At 39.7% G+C, this 13,255-nt stretch overlaps 1 protein-coding gene across 1 annotated transcript in view; it reads right to left on the bottom strand.

Moving 5' to 3' along the window:
* Window positions 1-11,057, bottom strand: part of LOC117820029 (dedicator of cytokinesis protein 9-like) — a 92,644-nt gene extending 81,587 nt beyond the window's left edge. The window contains exon 1 of the mRNA XM_034693648.1: window positions 10,593-11,057. Coding sequence (XP_034549539.1) covers window positions 10,593-10,709 — 117 coding nt within the window. The 5' untranslated portion in view covers window positions 10,710-11,057. The remainder of the gene's footprint in view (window positions 1-10,592) is intronic.
* Between the last annotated feature and the right edge of the window lie 2,198 nt (window positions 11,058-13,255).

Genomic DNA, 13,255 nt, shown 5'->3' with positions numbered 1-13,255 from the left:
ATGGTAAAAAGTGTTAGCATACAGCTTTCCCTTCAATTGCTACTTTAATAGTGGCAGCCATGTTACCACAATTACAAGTTAGCAGCAGTAGAAAATGTAACTTTTATGGACAGCTTAAGGAGTTTCAGAGAGAAAATGCATCTAAGAAATCACACACAAGACATAAAAGGAAAAGTACTAGTCATTCGTCTACTCTTTCTAGACATTTCTCCCGTCCACTAACATGGATGTGCTGTTCAGTCTCTACTCAGGAGTGTTGTGCTGCTTTTCAGGGCTTAATCCGATGAGCTTAATCTGTAGGCTGGTTCACGTGTGCAGAGTGATGATTTTGCTTGACCAGTTTCACCCGGTGGCTTTTACTCTGACTGGTCTCTCACAAAGCCAATGAATCACTGCAAGGCAGAGCAGTATCCTCCTACACTTGATGATTTTCTCTCAATCACTTGTTCATGAGTGGGCTGGGCCATGTGAAGACCTGTTTGTAATGGCGCCATTCATATGTAGCAGCTTAAGGCTTATGGGAACTTCACAGCAGAGGCCTGCACTCCCTTGCCAGACTCAGATGTAGAGAATCAGTCAGTTTGTTTGAGAAATTAATTACTGTATTTGGATGCAAGCAGCCGAATCATTGTTAGGATATAATTACTATACCAGTGTAAAACAACCTACTGCACTTTTACACATAAGGTTTAAGGGCAGCAATGAAAAGAGCAAATCAATTATTTCCAATTGGTTAGCTGCACAAAGCCCAGTGATGCATGATGCTCTGGTTTTCCTCCAGATTAATCTGCAAAAAGTTCAACCAAACTGAGCCTTGACCTTAAATGCACTGAGCCCCATCAAAACAATCTTAAATTAGGCAGAAAATACACAACAGAGGATCACAAACATTGTAAGAATAAGCCTGAGGTGAAGATGAAGGTCTGTACCAACTTTCATGGCAATTCCTCTAAAGTTTTTGAGATACCAATATTGCAGTTTGGATGCATTTCAAGCCAGAATGACTTGACAAGCTAGTTAGCTAATGCCATTACTCAGCAAAATGATCTGATTTTAAAGATCAGACTGCTAGTTTCTAAACCGTATAAATTATTGTGCCACATTTGTTTTGACTGTCATGCACCTGTATTACCTCAATGGGAGAAAGATCTGGGCGTACCCCTCACAGCAGAGCAATGGGAAGCAATTCTGAGACGTTCAAACTATTTGTCAAAATGTGTAAGATACAAGTTAATCCAAATGAAGATTCTGTGGAGGCCATACATCACCCCACAAAAAATGAAGAAAATGAATTTTCATGTTTCAGATCTGTGCTGGCAGGGCTGTGGGATGATGGGAACACTAATGCATCAACTTTGGCATTGCCCACAGATCCAGAGGTTCTGGACTGATGTAAAGGTTTTTTTGTGCAAAATATTTGATGTCAATATATCATTATGTCCCACAGTGGCCGTACTGGGAGACAAGATAGATGGAGTAACCTCCAGAGAATTACAACACTTGATCACGTTAGCATTTCTATCTGTGAAGCGGACAATCTTAATGAACTGGAAGGCAAGAAAACCAAAATGTTTTGATATTGACAGCTGGCTTAAAGATTATTTGGAAATGATATCTATGGAGCAAGCAACATCAGCACTTGTAGATCCAGGCAGTGGCCACAGAGGCTCTTTGAAATGTATTTTATCAGTGACAGATAAAATGCCTTGATGGCTATTCTAAAGATTTAAGTTGTCAATCACCATGAATACAGTCCAGTACTGATAGACTCCTATCGATACTTGAGTTTTAAACCCAGTCAATTTTTGAATGAACATGAATGTATACATTTTTTTTTCTTTTTCCTTCAATTTTCTATCTCTTTATCTATACACTGAACAATATTTACGCTCCACCCCTTGCTCCTAAGTCTTGTCCTGTTGTAGGTTATCACATGTTTATTTGTTTGTATATTTGTTGGTTTTTCTCTTTTAGTTTGTGTATCAGTGTGTGTTAGACCTTGTCCAGTAAGTGTTGTGTTGCTGTATTATAATTTTGTGTAATAAAAAAAAAAAAGTAAAACAAAAAAACAAAAAAACCCAACACTGCCAGAAGAGAGGATAGTACAAGTTAGAACTACTCTGAATAGAAAGCAGTTAGGAGCTCCTCTTGTTTTAGGTTTTGGATGAGACAATTGGACATGGAGTTTATAATAAATGAGCTCCATGTTAAGAATCTGTGTCTTTTCAATGATTTTCAGGAGACATAGCACAGAGTGGCACATCAAAAATATTTTAGTCTATGGTATCAAATTGGCTAATGAACAATTTGCAAATTCATGTATCCAACTTTGGAAAGAAAAAAGTAGTAATGGAACATCCTAAATAAAGAGACCCAAGATAAATGTAGCAGTCTTTTGTGCATCCTGTGATCAGCCAATCCTGTTCCTTTCATTTCTAGTTCTCTATCAGATCATAGAAGAGGATGCCTGAGTTTTTATCAGTTTACAGAGGAGGGCAAACTGGATTAACCACATAATACTCACACAGGGGAACGAACAGCAAACTGATCGCAAGTCAGTTCATCCTCCACAGCTGCACTTAGGTGTGTGCCCTGCTGACTCAAAAATAGCAATGTTAATGGCCTTTGAGGAAGGAGGCAAAGCAAAACTCTGCTTGATTGCTAAGCTGTTGATGATAATATGCTGCAGTCAGACTCCATTGCCAGATGTATGTGTCTGCTGTTCAATGTTTGAGTCGTTTTGATGTGCTGTAAATATGGAAGAGAGGGATCAAGACAGGCAAGGCTTCTTAAATAGATCCTTAAAAGAAAACATTACAAACTGTTTTAATCTCAGAAGTCTAATTTCTGCCTTCAAAATAAAATTCACCTCCAGGAAAAATGTTCAAAAAGGAAACATAACTGCCTTATGAGCTGTGAATACTGGAGTCATACTCTATTAGAGGACTGTGTATGTTCTGAGGAGGTCATTGTAAAATAAATCCCAGAGTGCCTTGTACTTGCTAACAGGAAAACATTCACAGCCCAGGCTCTTCATCAGCTGCCTCTCTGTTATGGTAACCCCTCCTGTGTATGAAAACAACTCTGCTCTATCAGGCAGAACGCTCAGACAGAGTGGGCGGTTTCACTGCAAGTCCTGCCTTAAAAACTTTTGGTCAGCCCAAATGCAGCCACAGGAAACCAGCTCTATCTAGGAAAAGACGGGCCTCTGCTCTCCCACAATAAGATGAAGGACAGGAAGAAGTGGGCACTTCCTGTTCAGGCAAGCAGGATGGAAAGATTTAGGCGACCGAGCACATGATGGCAAAGAGTTTTCTCCTGTTCTGAAAGAAGAGAAACGAGTGGAGTACCAAACTAAAACTGCATGTGTGTCATGGAAATGCCAAAATAAAATTACATAACAAGCATAGAGTCATTGCATAGACTTGGATCCACGGGGGAAAATACTGAACCAAGAATCAATGGATTGCAGATTACACAGATTACACATTTCTCCCTTTGTGCAAGGAAATAGTTAAATAATCTCACAATGTGACCACAAACCAATTCTTAGGATTCTGTCTTGGCTCAACGTGTATAATCGACACTTATTTAGACATGCGGTTAAATACACCCTGACACAATGAGAGGCTTGTTAAATAAAAAACACAGAAAGGCAGCTTGTCCCAAAGGGATAAACAGGCCAAGTTCAACTCATGTCCATGATATTAAATCAGTTTTCATTCCTGCTGGACGGAAAACCGTTCTGTCTAGCCATCGGATCATTTGACTTGGCTTTGCTACTACAGTATTTAGTGGTGTGACTTAACCAGAGTCGGTCAGGGCTGGATGGAGGAAATCCTTTCAGTTTTTGAAGTACTCTATATTATTTCAACCTTTGTGTGATCGGTTGAGTAATTCTCTCATGCCACCCACTCTGACTTCAGGATCCTCGAGAGGCAAATCTTTTTTTTATAATAACCACAACTGCCAAAAGGCATGTCCGAACCAAAAGGAGACACATTTAAAGTGTGTTCCAATTGTTATGCTTCATTTCTCACTCTCTCTTCAATCTACAAGCAATGAATTGCTGCTTATGGGTAATTTGCAGAGACTGTATTACACATTAATGCAGTCTCAGTGATGTCACTCACCGCTGAAGTGGTGTTCTGAAGCCGAAAGATGGTGGTTGCCATATTGAAAGGACTGAAAAAACTAGCTTCTAATCAGAAGCGTTGTTGCAACTATTGCCTTGCTGCCTCGCAAAACACTGCAATGTGCAAACCAGTCAGTCACATAAGCCATGCCCCTGATTATGCAGAATTTTGCATACCTCAGTCTTAGCCTAATATAATGAAGAAAGATTGATTATATCCAGGCTTACAGTTGTTACAAATAAAAATATGCAGTATATCAACCAAAACATGTGTTGTACCAGGCTTTGAATATGTTAAAGGGCCTGTGTCTACTGACTGCATTTAATGCGCTGACAGCGCTTGTGTCTTCAATGTCAAAGTGCTTTTCTCTTCACAGTGGCACCTCTGCTTTCTTTGATATTGCCCAGTAAAGTGTGTTCTTAAAACGCTCTGTATGCTGTAAAAAACAAACAAAGCAAAATTATGTGACCGAAACTTTCACAATTTTAGCAGTTGCTCTATTGACCTGGAACTTGTACCCTTAAAAAACCAAGTGTGGTTAGTCTCTCTGCATAGACTTCCCCTATTGTTGTTGACAAAGTTGCAATCAGAAGTCCTGCCCTATCTTAATATTGAATGGTCGATGATAGAGATCTGACAATGACAAGCACAGTGCGATCTAAAATATGAACCATTTTCAATTGAGAGAGCTGTAAGCAAAGCAACAAGAAACAAATGACGCTGGGGGCTGGATTGCACTTAAGACATTAGGTGCTGAAAACACTTAACTGCACTGATTTTGTATAGAAAATAGATTCTGCAAGCATAAAAAATGCTGTTAGTGGACACAGGCCCTAATGCTGCTTCAAAGATGGGTACTTTTGTAAGGGTTCTGATGGGATTTCCTAGGCCTTTGGAGCCAGCCTCAAGTTAACACTTGAGAAACTGCAGCTTTTGTTATTCCATGTTGACTTTACTTTTCAATGTTTGTTTAGCCAGTTTTGCAGAAATGCTTGAACAAATTATATTATGGTAGAAGTCAAAAGTGCATGATTTTTACACTGTGTAACAGATGATGGAGAAAAAGCAGCCAACTTTGTTTGCTTCTTTCTTCTTGTAGGGGTAGACCATAGACAGTATGCCAAAATGGACGCCATATGTGTTCACTGTCTCTGAAGGCAAAATATTTTGATCTCCCTCTATTGACTGGTGGCAGAATAGACCATAAACCCAGCCTTGGTCATGTTAACTGACGAAAGAGGGGTCAAATTTTAAAATTGAAATACACATGAGAGAAACATGGTTTCCGTCATTATAGTAACTTCTTATAATGCCGATGTTTGTCTAAGTGCTCATTTTGCTAAGTAGTTAAGTTTTAAGTAATTATTTGACTTTAAAAATAGGGGAGTGTCATCATGACTGACAGCTCTGTTGACAAATGCAGGCTTATGCAGAATTCTGGACTGGTTGAGTAGAGAAGGAATGGTGGGAGAAAATGTAACAAACACTAACACAAGGGTCAATGAGCTTTCCATAGCCATAAGTGCCTGCTTCAAATCAACAGAAGAATCTTTTCTGCTGTGGACTGGACTGACCTGAGGGATGGTCAACGTTTCATTGGTAAGTTAAATGCTTGTTTTGGTTAATGGAACGGAAAAGAAAGTGGAGAGGGTGTGACGTCAGTTAGTGGAAAGGGTGTGCATACCTTGGCTGAACCAGCGCACTGTGTCAATGTCAGCACTTATCAAGACGGTCTTTTGGCTTTCAAATCTCACAATAAGTGGAAATGAGGGCACATTATTCATTTGATATATTGTCATTGGTATATAGACATATAGATGGTAACAGACCCAATTGACCACATCCACCTGTACACTGTAGTTAGATTTTGGCAGTTTTTTTCCTCCCTGCAGTTTTTAGTTTGTAAACCACATTCTTTAAATTGATCATGAAGTTGAATTAAGGTCTCTTTCAGACAGCCTCAACAATGACTGGACATTATCACATCCACATAAGTGGGATTTACTGCAGGGGTGTGCATTCATTTTGAATGGGTGTGTCAAACAAACTGGCCGCTGAGCATATTTGACTCACTATTGAGGAAAAATAATTTCTGGCAGGGAGAGACAAGTTTGAAAATCTCCATGCGAGCTGCTTGCCGTTACACAACATCATCAAAACTGTGGAAAAAAAATGCATTGCTTCATGTGTTCATATTACAGATACTTTTATGTGGTTGAACGTTATGTAACTTTGTACCAAACCAAACAGCATCAAATTTGTGGGTTTGTCTAACCCTCAGTATAGTAGAGAGAGTGAGTGTCTCCTAATGGGTGCATTGGTTACTAGAGCACCCTCATGTATTATTGACCCATTCAGAGAACTCATCTGCTCTCCATCTCCACCCCCCTGGGTTTGTGCTTGTAAAGTACCATTTACCATCATGGCTGCAAAGGCAGCGCATGAATGCTTTTAGACTGATACCATCGAAGACAGACAAACAGATAGACAGACAGAGAGGTCAAGCAGTATAGGCCTCTGAAGACTGACAGGCCTGTAATCTTGTGTCAGGTAACATATGTGGCAGCAAACAGTGTCCTTATCAAGAACACAACATGCAGCAGGGAGTTTCTTTATTTTTCTTTGCAGGTTGGCTGACCTGTCTTTATCAAAACCAACCTCAGCTCTACATGGTGGATCTGGAGCTCTGCTGGGTATGGACTTGGTAGATTGTAATATGACTGGCAGGATAAAGTCTGGGTAGAGTTGGGGTGAGAATTTTGGTTGTTTGCCTTCAAACTTGCAGCACACCCCAACATTTCTGGGGATGTTAATGAAAGTTTCTGGGCATGTGTGAATACAACTTAACAAAAGTGTGCAGAGAAACAAAGAAGGAGCATGCTTTGTCACAGCTAAATTTGAAAAAATAAGAAAAGTCCCTGACTCTATCGCGGAAAAATGCGGAGAGTACACACCCACCTGAGGTATTCTTAGTGAGATATTCCAGCATATTAGGAAAGTTAACAAAACACAGAGGTGTAGTCTGATTAGATCCAGGGGATGACGGAAGTAGGGCTTGTATGACATCATGCAAGTACAAAGTTTGTGCAACAACCTCACCAAATGTGACGCCCTATCAAAACACAGCCGAGCTTGTCACATGAAGAAGTTGCACAGGTAAGGAAGAGGAATAGAGATTGTCAGATGCATCAAGTGAGAATAAGTGAACTATGCTGGTCTATGCCTGTCGATGTAGGATGTGACACTAACTGGGTTAAAACCAGAAGACAAAACCCTGTCCACCTGCCAAACACTTTAAAAAGCATTGAAATGATCCACTTAAACAAGCACAAAGACCCCCAAGAGACACAGGGAAGCAATTAAACTTGCATATGGGACTTTCCCAACAATGTGTAATCCCAAAACTAAGCCAAGAAGCAACATGTGCTCACATGCTATGTTTGTAGTTGTGCATGTTGTCAATATTTTAATGTGAATCTTTGCAGATCACATGAAAGCTTCACTTTCCCCCTCTGAGTCAGTTGTGTGTGTGCAGGCAATGGGTGGTTGATGGCATCACTCCTACTTAATGACACCCATCTGGTGCACAGCGCTCTCGGGTCAGTCATGTAGCAGGAACACTGAGGATTTGAATACATCACCATTAGGTGGTGGGCAGTTAGGACTATTGATTGCAATTACACAACTGCCCTCCAGCTGCTGCATACACTGTATACACTAACAAAACATTTCCAACCAGCATTGATTTGTTATATAGTTATCAGCTGTTACATTTACATTGACACTCTGTTGACGCTGCAGACAGGTTGAAAACATCACAATGCTTCTCACAAACTCAGTCATTTCTCGACTAATTCTGCATGAAATAAAGAGTGAAAGGTGAGTGTCCTGGTTGTGCATCAGCAGCTCCACAAATTCAGAGCTGACGACAGTCAGCCATCATGGAGCTAATAGTGTTTCCAGCATGCCTGAAGTGTGGGGAAACAGAGGGATAACTCAGCTGAGGGCCTGGCCTATTACAAACCTCTCTGCTCTCCACTTCAACAATAAACAAAGAAGCTCAAGCTGGAGTGTGCCTTCACCAAAATGCACAAACTGCAGAGAGATAAAGAGTAACACAGAGCAATGGACTCCAACACAGAGCTGAGGAATTGTGATTGGATCTGTGTGACTACTTGTGAAGTTTATCATAACCTAAATAAAGTGTTTCAGCTCATTCAGATGGATAGAAAAAATTGTGTTAAAAGCTGAAACAACAGTCAGAATGAATGACAACAGCTACAATCCCCTCTATGTCTGTGGAACAGATCCCTCTATTTCTGCTGTGGTATTTACATGTTTCATGGAGGAATTAATTATGGCCTGCGTGGACAGGCGTCTTGTATGCACTCACATTCTTGTCCCACTGAGATGTTTCAGCAAGCACGTGAATTCAGCAATACATACGTTGACTTCTGCAGCTCTCGTATCCAGAGGAGATGCAGGGATGTGGCTGAAGTCAGATTATGCAGGAACATTGAAAAAGTGAGGAGTTCAAAATGAAAGGATTGGTTAAAAGGCCCATAAGGTGAAGATTCAGGGTCCATAGAGAAAAACCTCTGTAATTTTTCTGCTCACAGAACAACCAAAAGAAGAAAATGACCAAAAAGGATGACTGCAAGCACAAATCAACACAAAATGACAACAGACTGACACTAAATATTCACAAAGTGCTGCCAAACAACCACAAAAACTGAGGCTTATCATTTGGGGAAACAAAATGGTCAACCAGTGATGAAAAATGACAGCAAAATGATACCACACAACCACAAAAAGCCCTAAAACACCCTGGAAAGACTGAACCTTACAATAATAGGACACAAAATGACCACTTGGAGATGCAAATCAAACACAAAGTGATCAAAAGCATCCTCAAAATACAACAAAACAACCACAAAAAGGTGCAAGTGTAAACAAAAAGACACAAAATGACCAAAAGTCAGTCTGGGTGTCTTCATAGAAGTCATGGCACACCAACATGAATGGAAGGACAAGTTTTTTAAGGGTTTTATTTTAGTTGGTCATTTGGAATTGATCTGTAATGTTAAATATTAGTGAGGTACAGTTAACTATGGGTTATCTTTTAAACTTGTACCCACTTTTACAAATACCCTCCCCCTCTTAAACTTTCCTCCTCCAGCCTCTTCATTCTAAAGTTTCTGAGCCCATCAATGCTCATCTTGGCCCAGAGGTTTGTCAACAAAAGAAACTGCTGGATGACACAAAAAGAGTCATTCTCAGAATTTCTACATGTCAGTTCAGTCCTCCTCAAACATGTCGATTTCCCAACGTGCATTCTTGTATCCATTTCTGCTCTTCTCCCTCCGGCGTCTCTGGCAGAGCACCAGAGCGAAAATGAATAAATAATACGAAGGTGTGGTTGGATGTCTGGGATCCTGACTCAGGATTCCATTTCCCTGACAGAGAGCCTGGACGGTGTCCGTTTCGGTTACCTAGCAACTTCTTCCAGGAAAGCTGGAACAATCAGACGGACGCAAAACAAAAGGGGCTGACTTCTTTTTCCTCCTGAGCCCTGAAGAAAGCTGATACAGAGGACCCCGATGCACAGATGTTTGTTAAAGCACACTGTCCAATCCAGCATTATGTCACTGTCACTGGACACTGTAAGTGTGTCTTAAGCATGAAACTAAAGCCACATGCTTTCCCTTATAAGCAGTATTATGTCATCTCAGTGCAAAGTGTTGCCCTCAATGACACTGAGTACAAAACACCTTCATCACGCACTGATTCTCTACAGGAAATAAGACACTTGGAGAAAATGAAAGTTAAGCACATTTGGATATTTTAACAAAGCTCAAATTTTGTAGCTAATACACAAACAAGAGGGGTTTGTTTATGGTCATTTAAAACATACAAATTCTAAATTTAAAATGCCTCCATTCGTCTGTACATCTTTCATCTGTCATACAAACACAACCTCATTCAGTCACACCAAATCACCCTCTCCGCCCCTCTGCTCATCATAAGTACAGGCCGTGGTCACTCAATCCAAAATATCACGTGTTGTTTTCACCCAGAAAGCCCACATGTGCTCCTACACAACTGAGCCAAACAGGTACATGTGAAAGAAAGAGATCAAACAGTGCATCCATCAGTGCTTACAATAAGTATTCTTAGATGGAATTAACAGGTTCATGTTACATATTTTCGGAATAAGTACACTTTATGGGTAAAATTAACCTTTCCTTGGCTATCTCTGTCACAGGCACACACCTCCATTCATTCACCCTCTTACACTCTCACTTCTGTGTGTCAGGCTGAAAATGTGCCTAAAATCCACAGTCCACAGGTGTTTACACTGCACTGGCACAGATGGTATTAAGGAAGAAGAGTGGGCGTAGGAGGAGAAGAAGGAAAGGAGGGGGGTAAGGGGGAATTGCCTAGGTGTGTACTTACTATCAGCACGGACGTCCTCACCACCTCAGAGACGCTTTGCCTCAGTTCAGCCGCCGTGCCAAGTTTCCCCAGACCCCGCGTAAACCTCCTGGTCTCTGGGTGCGAGGGAGTTGCCATCGTTGCGCACAACTCTGCATCAATCCACGCTCAATCCAAGTTTTCAACAGAGTAGTTCAGAGGAAAATCATCACCGGTTTGTCCGATTCCCCCTCTTCTTAGTGCACACCAGGAGTTAAAACCTGGGTCATGTTGTTGAAAGGGTTGTTGATTCACTCTCAAATATCCATGTCATACTTTCCGCTCTTCAAAGTGTGCTGCATTATTCCGAAGCTCTACCTTCTTCCACTCGAGTTATTATTTTCATGATAAAGTGTGCTCTTCAGGAGTGTTCCATTGGCCGTGCTGCTCCAACCGGAGGTGTATAATCTGTTTGACTCTTCGGTGCACTCCGCCCCTTTACCGGTCTAAAGCCAGCCCACTTCTGTGTGTGAGCGGCTGGGCTGGACTTTGGACTGGGAGCGTTTGCAGTGAGAAGGACTGAATAAATATTTTCCTTTCACCCAAGAAATCACAACTCTGGAAAACGTGTTTCTACAGCCATTGTTCCTGAAGTCATCTGGATAAATAAGTTGTTTAAAACTTACTGTTTGGGAAAAGTTTCACGTTTTACTTTATTCATGGGATTCGCTCATAGACTGTATAAATAATTATATATCATAATAAATTAAAGTACTCGCCAGAAGATGATTATATATATATATGTGTTCGTATCTGACGCAACCTTTTTGTCATTTTCCATGATTTTTGCGTCAGATACAAAAATATTTTATTTTTTCATGATTTTCACTTTAGAAGCAAAATTATTAATTGTTTCCTGATTTCCGTGTTTTAAGCCAACGATTTTGTAATAGAAGAAATTTTTTTAACTTTTTTCTTTCTTTCTTTCTTCCTTTTTTTTCAAATTTTCTTTTTATTGAACACTATACCATACACTCTCGATACATTTGGTACACAATGACTGAGTGTTTTTTTCTCTTTTCTTTTACAAATACATTTTCTTAATTACTTAAGCATCACACTCAAAAAAGAAAGGAAAATACTTCCTCAGTCTTTTACTTTAATTATAAATAAGGAATGAACGTACCTTTTCATGTATACAAATAAAATGATGCCCAGGACATAGTGGTTATCCAAGATGTACATCTCAGATAAAATCTGACCTAATTGGTTTTATATACTCTATCCAGTTTCCCCAAATTATTTTAAATCTGTCCACCTCCAGTCTCAAAGAAAAAGTTAGCTTTTCCATCACATATATATATTGTCTTACCTCAACCCAGTCCTCAACCTTAGGTGCCTCATTCTTCCTCCATTTTCTGGTAATTGCTTTTTTGCTTGCTAGCAGCATTATTTTATAAATATGTCTATCCCCAAATCTTGTAAAATTGATGTCCAATTTCCCTGGGTATAATACCTCAAATGTATGTGGAAGGTTTACCTTCATTATTTTATCCATACACTTCTTAAGTTCCTGCCAGTAGCTACTAATGGATGGACAACCCCAGAACACGAGGAAATGGTCAGTTTTATCAACGCCACATAATCTCCAACACTTTGTGTCACAATTTATTTACTTTTTTTCATGAAACTTGCGTGAGAAGTAAATATTTGACTTTTTTCACGATTTTCTAATCAGAAGCAAAATATTTACTTTTGTCATGATCTTTGCGTAAAAAACAAAATGTTAACTTGATTCATTATTTCCACGTCATTTTTGACTTTATTCAAGATTTTTGCATCAAAAGCAACATTTTTACTTTTTTGATTATTTTTATTGTCGGAAGCAAAAGTTTTACTTTGTCATGGTCTCTATAACAGAAATACAATTTTTACATTTTGATGATTTTCGTGCTTTAAGCAAAATCTTTCCTTTTTCAGGATTTTTTTCCATACACACAACATTTTATATTTTGCTCTGCTTTTTTTGTGTTTTCAGTCCCAATGTTCTTTAAAGGCTGCACTACCTTCAATAGTTTTACATTTTTGATTCTTCCCTCATTCCAGTAAAACTTTTTATCCCCTACATATGCATTTAAGGGTTTAAATGTCATCACTCAAGCAGAGTGGGCAGCACATCCTCATATTAAATATTAATAAACTAGTAGCCTATAATAATGTTGAATGATTCTTTTTCCATGCTGGTTGGCACAGGCATCCTTGTTGTTATGAAGAGCTAAATGCAGGCTTGAGCAATTTATGAAACATTAATTAATATTTTGGCAGGGGGAATCATTTCACAACAGAGCATAGCTCTGGGAGATTGCTCCCTATTTCTTGTGTCAGTATTCGACATGGAGTCAGGAACGGCACTCAGACTGTTTTTTGCTACCTCTTTCACTTCTAGTTAGCACATATCGTAGGCCACTATGAGACCATAACAAACACCCGCAACACACGGCTGCTTGGCTTAGAGAACAAAAATCTCCCTTTAAAAAAAATAAAAATGCTTCTGGTATGATAATATAATTCTGTTGAATTCAATTTTTACTGGGGCAGCTGTGGTTCAGCTGTAGAGGGGTTCATACCCCATCCCCATGTCAAAGTGTCATTAAGAAAGGGAATGAACCCCAAATTACTCCTGTCTGAATGGATGAGATGAGTTA

The sequence above is a fragment of the Notolabrus celidotus genome, chromosome 10 (genome assembly GCF_009762535.1).
Source record: "Notolabrus celidotus isolate fNotCel1 chromosome 10, fNotCel1.pri, whole genome shotgun sequence".
Lineage (NCBI taxonomy): Eukaryota > Metazoa > Chordata > Actinopteri > Labriformes > Labridae > Notolabrus > Notolabrus celidotus.
Note: the sequence above shows the minus strand (reverse complement) of the source record. Positions and strands in the feature narration are given on the sequence as shown.